At 49.8% G+C, this 13,758-nt stretch overlaps 2 protein-coding genes and 1 pseudogene across 2 annotated transcripts in view; 2 read left to right on the forward strand and 1 right to left on the reverse strand.

Annotated features, from left to right (window-relative positions):
• The first annotated feature begins 266 nt into the window (after nt 1-266).
• Rxfp3 (relaxin family peptide receptor 3) lies at nt 267-1,697 on the forward strand. Its single transcript, XM_052160103.1, has one exon. The coding sequence runs from the start codon at nt 282-284 to the stop codon at nt 1,695-1,697; it is 1,416 nt and encodes a 471-aa protein (XP_052016063.1). The 5' UTR covers nt 267-281.
• Nucleotides 1,698-5,498: 3,801 nt separating this feature from the next.
• On the forward strand, nt 5,499-10,034 carry LOC127667117 (aurora kinase C-like; annotated as a pseudogene).
• The window catches only part of Slc45a2 (solute carrier family 45 member 2), a 28,384-nt gene continuing 23,308 nt past the window's right edge, over nt 8,683-13,758 (reverse strand). Inside the window, exons 6-7 of the mRNA XM_052160105.1 lie at nt 13,112-13,323; nt 8,683-10,347 (exon numbers count right to left, since the gene is read on the reverse strand). Of these exons, the coding sequence (XP_052016065.1) occupies nt 10,117-10,347; nt 13,112-13,323 (443 nt within the window). The 3' untranslated portion in view covers nt 8,683-10,116. The remainder of the gene's footprint in view (nt 10,348-13,111; nt 13,324-13,758) is intronic.

Below are 13,758 nucleotides of genomic sequence, written 5' to 3' on the forward strand. Positions count from 1 at the left end.
GTAGCCTCAGACCTTGATCCCCCAGCCATTTGCCTAGTGCTCTAAACCGGTCGAGGCCAGGGGCTTGGATGCTAAGTGCAGCCAACCCCATAGCCCAAGGCGGTTCTGGGCGCCAGCGCGGCTCAGCATCCAGTTTCTACGAGTCCTCTTCAGCCGCTGCACAGAAAACTCAGGCTCTGCGCGCCCGCCAGGGTAGGTACCACACCCGGAGCAAGCACTGACTCTCGCACTGACTCTCGGGGTAGTTGGCTTGCAGAAACGTGACCAAGGCGCACCTGAGCATGCAGGTGGCTTCTGCAACCACCGCAGCCACCATGGGTAAGGCAGCTGCGGGTGGTGAGCTCTCGGAATTCTTCGGTCTGATCCCAGACTTGCTGGAGGTCGCCAACGCGAGCGGCAATGCGTCTCTGCAGCTTCAGGACTTGTGGTGGGAGCTGGGGCTGGAGTTGCCGGACGGTGCAGCGCCTGGGCATCCCCCGGGCAGCGGTGGGGCAGAGAGCGCGGACACTGAGGCCAGGGTACGGATCCTCATCAGCGCCGTTTACTGGGTGGTTTGTGCGCTGGGACTGGCCGGCAACCTGCTGGTTCTCTACCTGATGAAGACCAAGCAGGGTTGGCGCAAATCCTCCATTAACCTCTTTGTCACTAACCTGGCGCTGACTGACTTTCAGTTCGTGCTCACTCTGCCCTTCTGGGCGGTGGAGAACGCACTGGACTTCAAGTGGCCCTTCGGCAAGGCCATGTGTAAGATCGTGTCCATGGTGACGTCCATGAACATGTACGCCAGCGTCTTCTTTCTCACTGCGATGAGCGTGGCGCGCTACCACTCGGTGGCCTCGGCTCTCAAGAGCTATCGGACCAGAGGGCGTGGCCGTGGCGAGTGCTGCAGCCAGAGCTTGGGCGAGAGCTGCCGGTTCTCAGCCAAGGCGCTGTGTGGGTTGATCTGGGCTTCTGCCGCGCTGGCTTCGCTACCCAATGCCATTTTTTCTACCACCATCAGGGTGCTGGGTGAGGAGCTGTGTCTCGTGCACTTTCCGGACAAGCTACTGGGCTGGGACAGGCAGTTCTGGCTGGGCTTGTACCACCTGCAGAAGGTGCTGCTGGGCTTCCTGCTGCCCCTGAGCATCATCAGTCTGTGTTACCTGTTGCTTGTGCGCTTCATCTCCGACCGCCGCGTGGTGGGGACAACCGATGCAGCAGGAGCAGCCGCGCCCGCGGGAGGCCCGAGTTCAGCCAGCGCTAGGAGACGCTCCAAGGTCACCAAGTCGGTGACCATCGTAGTCCTCTCCTTCTTCCTGTGTTGGCTGCCCAACCAGGCGCTCACCACCTGGAGCATCCTCATCAAATTCAACGCAGTGCCCTTCAGCCAGGAGTACTTTCAGTGCCAAGTGTACGCGTTCCCCGTCAGCGTGTGCCTGGCGCACTCCAACAGCTGCCTCAACCCGATCCTCTACTGCTTAGTGCGCCGCGAGTTCCGCAAAGCGCTCAAGAACCTGCTGTGGCGGATAGCCTCGCCTTCCCTCACCAGCATGCGCCCCTTCACAGCCACCACCAAGCCGGAACCTGAAGATCACGGGTTGCAGGCCCTGGCGCCGCTTAATGCTACTGCAGAACCTGACCTGATCTACTATCCACCGGGTGTGGTGGTCTACAGCGGGGGTCGCTACGACCTGCTCCCTAGCAGCTCTGCCTACTGAACTACTTGTCAAGGCTCAAGAAAGTCTTTCAAGGAAAAGGAGAGGAGAGGGAGAACAGTTTGGAGGCTGGAGGGGCAGGGGTGGAGAAATTGGTAGGAAAGAGGCGCGAGGAAGAGCACTGTGAGAGCGCCAGGGGAGGACTGCCTCTGCAGAAACCACTTTAAGGGAGGACTACCTGGGACGGAGCAGCCTCCCCTCCTACTTCCCACGCCCTGCCCCATTCTAAGCCCCATTCCAGAGCGCGCGTGCTGAGCACTGTGGGATACCCTGAAGCTGGGAAAGGATCGGAGAAGCAGGGGGATTGAGTTGTGTAGGAGTTGGTGCCCATAAAGCCTTCCATAAGCTCTTTGACCTGGGAGAGTGTCCCGAGCATCTAAGTCGCTGTAACCATCTGGAAAAGAATGAGAAGTAAAAGCCCGGTATCCTTTATCATGCTGGACAGGTCGAGTGTGCACAAGCTGAGACTGATCTCTTTACCACTCATCTGAGCACAAATGTCACATGTCACCGGGAGTATCTAGGCCATGGCATGAGGAGCAAAAGAGAGCACTGTGATGAGAGGGTATGAAACAGAGAGACTTCTTTATGATGTAGACCCTGAAGGAACTGGGGGGACTGGATGAGTGTCTCGTCTGGAAGCCCGGCTATCCAGAATCTCTTGTGTGCTGTCTGGGAACCTGACGCTCTGATCTATTGCTGAAGGTGAACCAGCACCCGGGGAAGCTCTGCTGAGAGTGTGGATGCCTTAGCAGCTCCCCCTTACTGTTTGGGAATGGGCTGACAGAGATGAGAAGCTGGATTGGCAGAGAGAGGGCTGGTTCAATGACCTCAGAAGAGCAGGAGATGCTGTCTAGTTGTTCTCCAGAAGCCAGAGATCAGTCTTTCAAAGTGGGAGGGAGGATTCAAGTTAAATCTATCCTAAGGGGAAGATTTCTGCTCTCACAGGCATTGCCAGACTTTTAAGAGTAAAGGTGTTGCCCGTGTAACTGACAATGAAGTGAAGTGAAGGTGAGAGTCAGAACTTGAATAGGCTACACCAACCAAATTCCAGGGAGGGGCTTGAATGTTTTACTCGTCTGAGTATTCAGGGCATCCGCGGGGCTGTCTCTGCAGAGTGAGACCGCTCCTCACGACAGCTCAGTTCTAGCAACAGTCTGAGATCTTAAGATCTTCTCAGATTCTTTTCTTGTGACTGTTCTGAGAACAGAGATTGAATATTAACCTAGCCATTCTTCAGCCATGATCAAGAGAGAGGCTGCAGTTCTATTTGGCTTGGTTTGGGGTTAAGAGGCTGATAAAGCAGGTACCTCAAATTGCAGTGTGGCCACTTTAATAATTAAGGAACCATTAGAGTAGCGTGGCTGGTTATCTGGCCTCCTGAACTATAGGATTGGTTGGTAATTTTGTCAAAATTGTACTGTTACATATGAGAGTTGAAGCTTGGGGTATGGAGTCTATACCCCTGTCATCAGAGCCATGCTGTCTGCAACACAGTAACAGACACACAGATACCTTCCCACCAAAAGAAGAAAAAAAAAAATCAAAGTCCTGAGGCATTGTTTCAAAGCAGCGGTGTTCGTCCTCCATTGCCTCTTGGTGTCATTGGTGTTGGGATTGGCTAGCAACCAGGCCAACAATAGTTGGAATGTGAGCCCCTAATGCTCATAGCTGGATAGTTTTATGTCAATTTGTCACAAACTAAAAGTTATCTAAAAGGGGGGAATCTCTCCATAAAACCCAGCTGCAGGGCATTTTTTAAATTCGTGATTGACTGAGGAGGACCCAACCCATTGTGGGTGGGGCTTCCCCTGTCTGGTGGCCCTGGGGTCTATAGGAAGGCAGGCTGAGCAAGCCATGGGGAGCAAGCCAGTAAGCAGCACTCTTCCATGGCTTTGGCATCAGCTTCTTCGCTGTTCCCATTTCCTTCAGTGATGGAGGACAATGCAGAAGTGCAAGCCAAATAAGCCCTTTCTTCATGAACTTACCTTTTGGTTGTAGTGTTTTGTCACAGGAATAGAAACCCTAACTAGGACACACCCCAATATAGGAAATAAAAAAAAGTGTCAGCATAAGAAGAAACAGAACATATCCACGTTCAACATTGGTATTAGACTATTCCTGGGAGATTAGTCACTTATTATTTCAGTCTTGATAAGTAACACTGTTTGTAGGTAGCTGAGAATCAGTATCCTTAAGAAGGGGGACAGACGTGTTTGCTTCTGCTATGAACATCACAGAAAGATGCTGGGCTGCAGCTAGATCTTCATGCAGATCTCTAAAGTGAATCATTTGTGTCCAAATCCAAAGAGGGCTTTAAGGGGAGGGGGGGTAAATAACTATGGATTCTATCTACTCAAAGACAGAACAACAGGAGGTGGTGAGGCAGCCCCTCTGTGTGCCTGTGGATGGGGTATAAGCCAGACACAGTTGAGACTTCACAGTTGGGACAAACAGCCAGAGAGCTAAGCAAGATGATCCTGAGAACCATGATTTGGATGAAGGTCATGAGGAGGCTACAATAAAAGAAAGAGGCATGGAAATCCAGGGGGGAAAAAGGTTTTACTGAGGGATCAGATTGTGGTCAAAACAGTATTTGAGATGGGCCTAGGGAATATGGAGGCAATTCTTACAAATGGATGCTGGTGGTGGAGAAGGAAGGAGAAAGAGGTGGATTAGGGAAGCAGCAAGCCAATGGTGTACCTTCCCCATATCCCTTAGGAGTTCCCTGGATTTCTACTGAAAGTGTTTATACCTCACATTAATTGTATTGGTCTTAAGGTTAAGCTATTGTTAGTAGTGGTGGGTTTTGTTTGTGTTTTACCAGAATGAATTTAATTTGCTAAAGAAAATGAAAATTTGCTAAAACAAAGTTGGCTTTCCAGAAGTTCTTAAAGGTTTTAAAAAAATGAATTATGTCCACTTATTCAACCTTTATGCATTGAGTAAAGTATTTGTGTAAAGTATTTGTGTATGTGTGTGTGAGAGACAGAGACAGAGAGACAGAGACCAAGAGAGACAGAGGAAACAGAGAGACACACAGAGAGATAGTGAGACAGAAACAGAGACAGAGAGAGCAGAGAGATAGAGACAAGTCAGAGGGACAGAGATTGCTATAGCTCCTTACCTCAGCTCAGCACTCTACCAAATGTTGCACAGCAACAGTGTGCATGGATATTGCTGTATCTGTTTCTTCTTGTGTTAGCCTTCCCTCCACCCTGAGGCAATGATATTTGATTACCTGTAATAAAGGCCATGCCCTGTGACTGACTAGTCATGACTGTGCTTGATTTAAGGTCCAAGTAGGATGGCCCTCAGCTGTAGGACAAAGTCCAAGCTAATCCATTTTTTTAAAATTATTATTTTATTTACATTCCATATTTCCCCCCTTCCAGGTCCCCTACACTCCCCGAGTTCTTCACCCCATCTCCCCTTTGCTTCTGAGAGGCTGCTCCCCCAACGATCCCCACCTCAACCCCACCAGCATTCCCCTTCTCTGGGGCATCATGTTTCTACAGGATTAGGCATAGCCTCTCCCTCTGAGGACAAACAAGGCAGTCCTCTGCTACACATGAGCCTGGGCCAGCCCATGTGTGCTCTTTGGTTGGTGGCTTGGTCTCTGGGAGCTCTGAGGGGTCCGGGTTGGTTGTCAGTGTTGGTTCTTCCTGTGCGGTTGCAATCCTTTTCAGCTCCTTCAGTCCTCCCCTAATTCTTCCATATGGGTTCCCGATCTCAGTGCAATGGTTGGCTGTAGTTCTTTTATAATATCCCACGTCTTCAAACACTGAAACAGTCCTTGAAGTTATGCTTAAGAATGGAGTGGAAGTCTTGGGACTCCGCATAAGCCTGATTGGGGTGAGTATGGGCAGGGGGGACAGGAGGGATGGCGTGGTTTCATCATCCTGGGAGCTGACACGGGACCTTGGCCAACTTGCTCACCACTGTCTCGTGCTCCAGAGTTCGGAGCTGGCACCTTCCACGACCACATTTCTAGTCAGCCAGGTTCTCAGCTGAGCACGGACCGTGATGGGAGGGGCCAAGACTAGGAGAGCCTTGGTGACTTTGTATATGTCCCCTAAGAAGATGAGATTATTTTATTTATGAGCTAGTGTAGGAATGGAATGCTGATTGAGGGGCAGCAAGGGAATGACTCCTGTGGGGAAAAGAAGAGACAGCCAGACAGCGCGAGCACTGATGATTGAAAATCAGCACACTTGGACCCCAAAAGCCCAGGGAAACTGGGATCTGAGGGAAATGTGCTAGACTGCAGAGAAGCCTGAGGTCCCCAGCATCTGATAAGAAAGCTGTGTGCCACCTCGGTGAGGAGGGAGAGTGATGAGGTAATGCCGGCCACAGGCAGGAAGCAGCAGGGACTTTAGCATAAGACCCCTTGTTTTATAGAAAAGAAAGAACCAGGGTGTGGGTTTTTTTTGTTTCTGTTTTTGATTTTCTTTTTGCTTTTTGAGAGACAGAAATCCACCTGCCTCTGCCTCCCAAGTGCTGGGATTAAAGGCGTGTGCCACCACCATCCGGCTCAGGGTGTGTTGGGTAGAGGCACAGTATGGTGACAAGGGGTACCTCGTGGGCCCATGCTGAGGCATCCCTTCCCCCTGAGGTGACGGCCATATAGGATGGCATAGAGTTTATTTAGGGCATGAGGAAGTAGTAGAGGCAGAGAGAGAGAGAGAGAGAGAGAGAGAGAGAGAGAGAGAGAGAGAGAGAGAGAGAGAGAGAGAGAGAAGAGAGGAAGGAAGTAGAGAGTAGAGGCAGGTAAGGACCACATGGAGGGGGAGGGGAATGGAAGAGAAGGGACAGAGAGGGTAAGAGAGTAAGGGAGGAGGAGAATAAGAGAGTGAGGAGAGGCAAACAGCCCCTTTATAGTTGCCAGGTAACTGTGGGGCGGAGCCTAGCAGGAATGCTAACATCCCTCCGCTCCACCCACTGCCCACAACTACTGTGCATGCAATGAAATTGGCCAGAGACACGAGACTGCCCCGGGTCGCTGCTTTGCTGAGCTGTGGCAACAGAGCCGCAGTGGAGAGCAAGGCCATCAAATAGAAGGGAGACCTTCGGAAGAACTGCAGCAACAGGGTGGAGTTCCAGACCGTAGCGGGAAGGAGAAAAATGCGTGTAAGACAACAGAGGCCCAGCAGCTACTAGAGAACACAGAGAGGAGGGAGAGGCAAGGGAGTGTGACACACGGTGGCAAAATGATGCCAACCCGGTGGTCTTCAGTGCTGCCCTCCGGGGCCAGGGAGCCCTGTGTCCCTACCTTTTCCCCACCATCGGAGGTCCCATAGCTGGTAGCCAGATTACACTTTCTTTTCCCTTATAAGGTAGTGTCCTGCGCCAGCTGGACTTTATCCTTATGCAAATGAGACATCCCAGCTCCTTGGCCCTGGCCAATGCCGTATGCTCACCCCAATAGCCCCTACTCATGCCCCAAAGGTTTAAGTGACCTTCGGTCTTTCCTCCCCCCAATTAAACAAGCTGTCTCTACTGAAGCCTGTCTCCTGGGAGTATGTTCTAGTCGTACTCAAACCTCGACGCCTGAGGCCTCCCTCACTCCAGCCTCTCCTGCCTTGCTCTGCGACTCCTCTCAGGATCCACCCACCAGTGGGTCACACCATTGCTTGCCAGTGGGGGCGCAGGGCTGGGAACAACACTGCCTTCATATGCAGGCAGTCAGTGTCCATGGCCTGCACTCCATCACTAGAAGACTAAAGTCAGCTCCTAGCCTACTAGCCAGGCCTCTCTTGAAATGAAATGCCCTCAGTCCATGCTCTAGACCCTGGGATTCCCCCATGGAAACATCCCTTGAGGCTGTATGAAACTTCTTCACAGGTCTCTACTGAGTTCATCTTCCAGAGGCAACCAGAGCACACCACCGAGTCTATGTGCCCTTGGATGTGAGGGGAGACTGGGAGTGACTGTTGTGACGGCTGTGGTGGGCGGAGGAGTACAGGTGGCCCCTGGTGCACTCACGCTGCAAGTGTTTTTAGCATGTGCACTCTGTCACAGAGTGAGGTAGAGCGATAGAGGCGCAGCCTTGGGCCAGACCATTCATCCCATGGCTCTGATCTCCGAAAGCACTGGGTGTGGCCCTGTGCCCTTTACACACAGGACAGCTGAGGGAAGGAGGGCACAATCCCTGTGTACAACAAAAGCAATATCCCAACTTCAAATGACCACACTGGGAGAGGCAGCTCCTTGCCCTTCTCCAATTCCCTTCTACCAGGCAAAGACTTGGTGAGTTAGAAACCCACCAGGAGCAATGGCCCCACCAGCCTCTAGGCTGAGAGAGGCAGCGAGTAGCTTTCTCTTTCCCATCTGAAGGCACATGGACAATTTTCCTGTCTGCAAGGGTCAGGCACACCTGGAGTTGTACAGATGGCACTTAACCAAGGCTGCATAGAACCTAAGGCGAGGGGGCGGAGGCGGGGTTTGCCAGCAGTGGCCCTGGCATTCACTGAGCCCTGAGCACTAGGCCGCCGGCCTGTGCTTGCTCTCCACAGGAGGCAGTAGAGCCGAAGCACTGGATTGAAAGGCCAGCCCTGCCTGTCACCTATGACTTGTGTGGCTGCGATGAGGCTCCTGATGGCCCTTTGCTTCGGTTTCCTCATCTAAAAGTGAAGATCAGACAGAGCAACCATTTTTCCAATTTTTTCAAAATTGCCGTGATCGCCGAAGGTTAAGACTTCGTGGTAAAGGGGAAGCACTTCACAAGTGTTGTGTTTTCACGGTCGTGATGCTCTGAGAACGGAGCTCCTCGTACCAAGGCACACACAAGCACGTGTGGCTCGGGATGCTAAGTACTTCGCCTCTGAGCACCAAACAGAGGCTCCAATTTAGCCAGGCTCTAAAGCTCGTGCCTGGTTTTCCTATTAAGTGATGTGATCTCTCAGCATTGCCTCAGAACAATCTCTTCAGGCTGATACAATTTCCCCACATGGGAGGGTTTTATTTAAAGCAAATGTGGGGATTTTTGTTTTTTGGGTTTTTTTTTTTTTTTGAGGTAAGATCATATCCTGGAAGAAACCTAGGAATTGTTTCTTCAAAGTGTCAATTTCAGAGCATGAAGTGAAGGTACAGACTCAAGAAAAATAGTTTCCCTACATCAATGAAATGAGTGAATGCTTTTAAGGTGCAGACCTCCCAGAATGAGGCATCCAACGCAGGCTTGTTCAGAATGTCATCCGTTAACGGGAATTAATTATGAGCAAATTAAATCTGAATAAATCAACACCATGAAAGAAATACTCAGCCATATTTTAAGTACTTCTGATTTTGATGAAATATGTGATTTCCCAATAGTATAGGAATCGCTTTTTTATAAAATTACATTATAAGCATCACAGGTAGGATGCATTTGCTCCTCAGATGTTATGAAGGCTTGGAATTCTCTTGAGAAGCAGAGCTTGACTCTCCCATCCCTGCATTGAAGGGCAGTAAGGAAGAATACAGGGGAACGGGCAATCCCACCACACCTGTCCCCACAGGGTACATGCAAGACTCAGTGCCAAACTGGGGCATATCGTCCCCAACGCCGAAGAGTCCGAGAAAAGGGTGATTTCAAGGAAAATCATTTCACTGTGGCCCTGAGGATTCTTTTCAAGCCTGAGATAGAGAAGGAGGGATTGGAACATCAACTTCGCAGGGAAGTGGAGATCCAGGCACACCTACCACACCCGAATATCCTTCGCCTGTACAACTACTTCCATGCTGACACTCAAGGGTACTTAATTCTGGAATATGCTGCAGGAGGGGAACTCTATAAGGAGCTTCAGAGAAAGCAGAAGTTGAACCAGCAGCGTACAGCCACCATAATAGAGGAGTTGTCGGCTGCCTTGACCGACTGCCAGGAGAACACAGTGATTCACAGGGAGTCTCCTGCTGGGCCTCAGGGGTGAGGGGAAGGTCGCAGACTTCGGGTGGTCTGTCTGGAGAAAGACAATGTGCAGGACAGTGTGTGTACTGACAGAGAGGAGAACATACAATGAGACGGTTGATCTGTGGTGCTCTGCTATGAGCTGCTGGTGGGAAAGCCACCCTTGGAGAGCAACACCTCCAGTGAGACATGCAGACGCATCCGCCAGGTGGATTTCAAGTTTCCTCATCGGTGCCCGCCGAGCCCAGGACTTGATCTCCAAGCTTCATCCCCCAGAGTGGCTGAGCCTGGCCCAGGTCTTGAAGCCCCCCTGGATGCCGCCTCCCTGGGTTCAGATGGCTTCCTGGGCCCTGCCTGTCTCTATTCCTATGTGTTTCTTCAGGAAGCTCTCCATGCTCTGTTACTACATGTGGTTTGCGTATTTTCTCTTTTATGAAGTGACAGGTAATTAAAACTGACTTCGTGTCAAAAAAAAAGTTATTTCTTGCCATGGGCGTCTTTTGTCTGAGGTTTGGGACCCTGTCTCTTAGGAATCTAATCTACATATCTAACGAAGAGAGCCACAAAGCAACAGCCTATCAGTGCCACAGCAGAGGCCGTGATCACCACCACGACGACGCTCCCAGCCATGTTGACCAGGAAGCCCAGGCCACCTCCGACCAAGATCTGCGCCAGCTGCACCATGCAGGTGAGAGCAGCACAGTCCACACCTTTGCCTCGCCCGGGGTTGTGGTTGTCAGGGGCTCCTGGTCCTTCCTGCTGCCTCTACAAGGGAAACACAGAAACAGCCATTGGTCCACAAGGCGGCGCTAGCGCACAGAGCCCACAGGGCCCAGCGAGAGCCCAAGCCGAGAGCCCAAAGGTCAATCCCTCTGGGCTTCATAGGATCTTGGTTGTAACTATTTGATTCCACTCTCACAGCTCAAGAAAGCCTTTGTGTAAGAACAACCTGTGTTCCCGTGCAGCCTGAAGCACACTGCTGTTAGGTTTCATGTTATTTTTTAGGCATCCCAAAACAGCATCCTTCTTTAAATGTTTTGTCAATCCCTTACCAACTTAAAAGGGATTCTTATCTTATACACTATTGAAAAGCAAGCCGCAGGCTGCCTTTGACCAGCAGGGCGCACTTTGCTAATTCCTAATTGAGGGACTCAGGGAACTCCATTGATGCTGCTTTCCTTGTAGGCAAGGAAGCCTTCTCCTCCACTTTTAATGAGTACCCTGCTTAAACATTGTGTGGCTGGAATTCTCTTTGTAAGAAGTAAATAAATACAACTTTGTAGAAACTCAAAAGAAGCATCAGTCCAAATCGTTTTGTCTTCCCTAGTGTTAAAGGGGCAAACATTTTCAAAAGGATGCTAGATTATTTTTAAACATTGGAGAAGCAAACGGTCTACCCATTCTCAGTCTGGTTATTTGGCCCCAGTTGGTCTCAGTGCTATTTGGTGTCTCTCTCCTGCCGGGCACTGGCCAGGTGGTGTTGCAGTTAAACACTGTCATTAGCACCCACCTAGGGGCAGGTATTGCTGTCACTGTCCCCAGGACAACAATAACACTAGCTGTCTGTCCCATTTGGAGTCCTGTGAGCTAGTAAGTAGGCACTATGCTGAGCACAGCACATATCCCCTCGTGCTTGCTTTGCCACTGCCCTTGGGTCCTGAGTGCTGTCCTCCCCTAACAGAGGAGGACAGCGGCTGTCTGGATGATCACTGCCTTCCTCCACGCCTAAGTAATATAAGCATCATGGAGGAAGAGGAACGCTACCTTTTCAATAAAAAAATTAGGAAAATATGGAACATTCACGTTTGCTTGATTTTCATTTAAAAAAAAAAACACTGAAAAGATAAAATTTTCAGATCCTGAAAGACAACATAGCCTGATTAGGGTGGAGTGTGGACAGAAGAAATACGGAGGAAGTGACCTCCAGAGAACACTTGTGTTTACTGTTATTAATGAGACTCTTGGGAAGGTGAGCTCACTTTAAGCGCTACTAAATGGCTAAATAAATAACACGGTCAGTGTCACGCAGCTTCAAGAAGGCTGAGGAGGCAGAATTTCATTCTGGTTTTCTTTAAATGCAAACCTTGTTTGTTTGAGTTTTGGTTTGGGACTTCGGAGGGTTTTGTTTGTTTGTTTGTTTGTTCATTGTTTTCTCTGTCAGATCCAAAAAAAAATGCCAAATTCTGGGATTAGATAAAGCCAGCATTCCTCAGGGATTTGAAAACCTGGTTCCCCTCTTCTGAAGGAGCCACTTCTCTTAGCACTATCAAGAGAGACAAATGGCCATCTGCGGTGCCTATTAGCATACCCAAGCGACCAACCTAGAGACAGCCATCCTAGAACAGAACTACCCACACTTCTCATTGTCAGGCCCAAAGGAAATTCTAATTCCCCAAACTCCTAAAGGCAGTGCACATGTCCAGAAATGGCAGTCTCCACCCAGCTCAGGCCGGACTCCAGAAGGATTTCTGGTGGTTAGATAAAAGCCTGCATTCCTCGGGGACTTGGGGAACAAGTTTACCCCCTGCCCAAAGGAGTCATTTCTCTTTTCTCTAGCATAATGGACATATTGCTCTCCATGAACATATACACCTGTGGTCACTTACCGAAGCCCACACCGGCCTCCAGGTTCCTCCAGTTGTTATTCATAAATACCCATTATCTATCAAAGGCCCCACCCTGGCTCCCACACACTCCTGCCTCTACCCCAAATCCTAGGCCTGCTCCAACTCATGGGCTTCCCTCCCCCGTCCTCCTTATAGCCCTCCTACCATTCCTCCTCTCTTCTCTCTGTCTCTCTGTCTCTGTCTCTATCTCTGTGTCTCTTTCTCTGTTTCTCTCTCTTGCTATTCTCTGCTTTCTTCCTGTTTCCCTAGCCTTGGCCATGTCCAGTTTGGTTGTTTTGTTCTATTTTTCTCTTTCTGCTTTGAACTCTTCCAAGTGCCTTTGAATATTTCTTGCATAAATACATGTCTGTGTATATATATATATACACACACACATATGTACACACATACACACACACACACACACACCCCTCCGTAATGACACAGTGACTATTTCAGTGGCTTCTTTACAATATTCCTCAAATACATTCATCAGGTGGACAGCACCTCTCTCCAGGAACCATGTTAGGGGTCAAGTCGCAGCTCCAGACTGGAACCTCAAGAAATGCCACCCTGCCTCTCTGTCCCTTAGAGCACAGATGGTATCCCTGTGGGCATCTAGACATGCTGGGGAGAAGCTGAAAGCCCCATGGGGTGGTTGCACAGGACATTGGGCCTCTTTCCCTTGTCCCAGTCCGATCAAGGACTCATTTCTCAGCATCAGCGAGCTTACCTACTTAATCAGATATTTGGGATCATTATCATTGTCCTAAGATTCAAAAGGTGCATCCAGATCCACAGCAAAGAGAGAAGAACTCGGCTAGCTTTGTAGCCGTGTCTGCACGGTTACAATTATTCAAGCATCCTTCTGCCAAATTCCTTCCTTCTCCCCATCCTTCAGGTAAATTCCAGTTGTCACCCACCTCTTTCTCCTCCTCACGGTGGTACTCAGCGATGAGGTTAAAGGGCACGGTGTACAGTGTGCTGGACATTACACCAAACATAGAGCAGAGGACCAGGGTGGAGTACACACTTGGAAAGAGTCCTATGAATCCTGTTCCCAGGCCGAAGAGCAAATATCCCATGAAATAAAGGCCCTTTAATCCAATGTAGGAGACCATAGCCTTCTGAAAGTCTGTAGAGAGGAAAAGGGGAAAAATTACAGCTGGCAGTGCCTCACAATATCTAATAACTTCAGATAATCCTTTCTTTTGAAGATGCATTTTTCTTTTTTAGACAACTTCCTTTGATACTGAGTCAGAAACAAAACACTTCCTTATCTGTGTGCCAGAAACAGCTGACTTTGGGGATCAGTTTTAAATCCTTTGCATAAAAAGACAGCATGAAATTGTCTTGCTGATGTTACTGTCCAAAGAGGAGAACAAGGTAGTGATTAGCAGCCAGCCAGATTATCAAGAGAATGTAAAAAGAAGAGGCAGAAAAGTGAATCTTGGTGGTGGGACCCAGGGATGAGAGAGAGAGAAGAAGAGTCCTGTTCATTCTGCTGAGAGAGGTCTGGTCTGAGACTAACCAATGGACGGTGTATGCTTGACCTGACCCCACTACCCAA

Source organism: Apodemus sylvaticus, chromosome 16 (assembly GCF_947179515.1).
Source record: "Apodemus sylvaticus chromosome 16, mApoSyl1.1, whole genome shotgun sequence".
In the NCBI taxonomy this organism is placed as follows: domain Eukaryota; kingdom Metazoa; phylum Chordata; class Mammalia; order Rodentia; family Muridae; genus Apodemus; species Apodemus sylvaticus.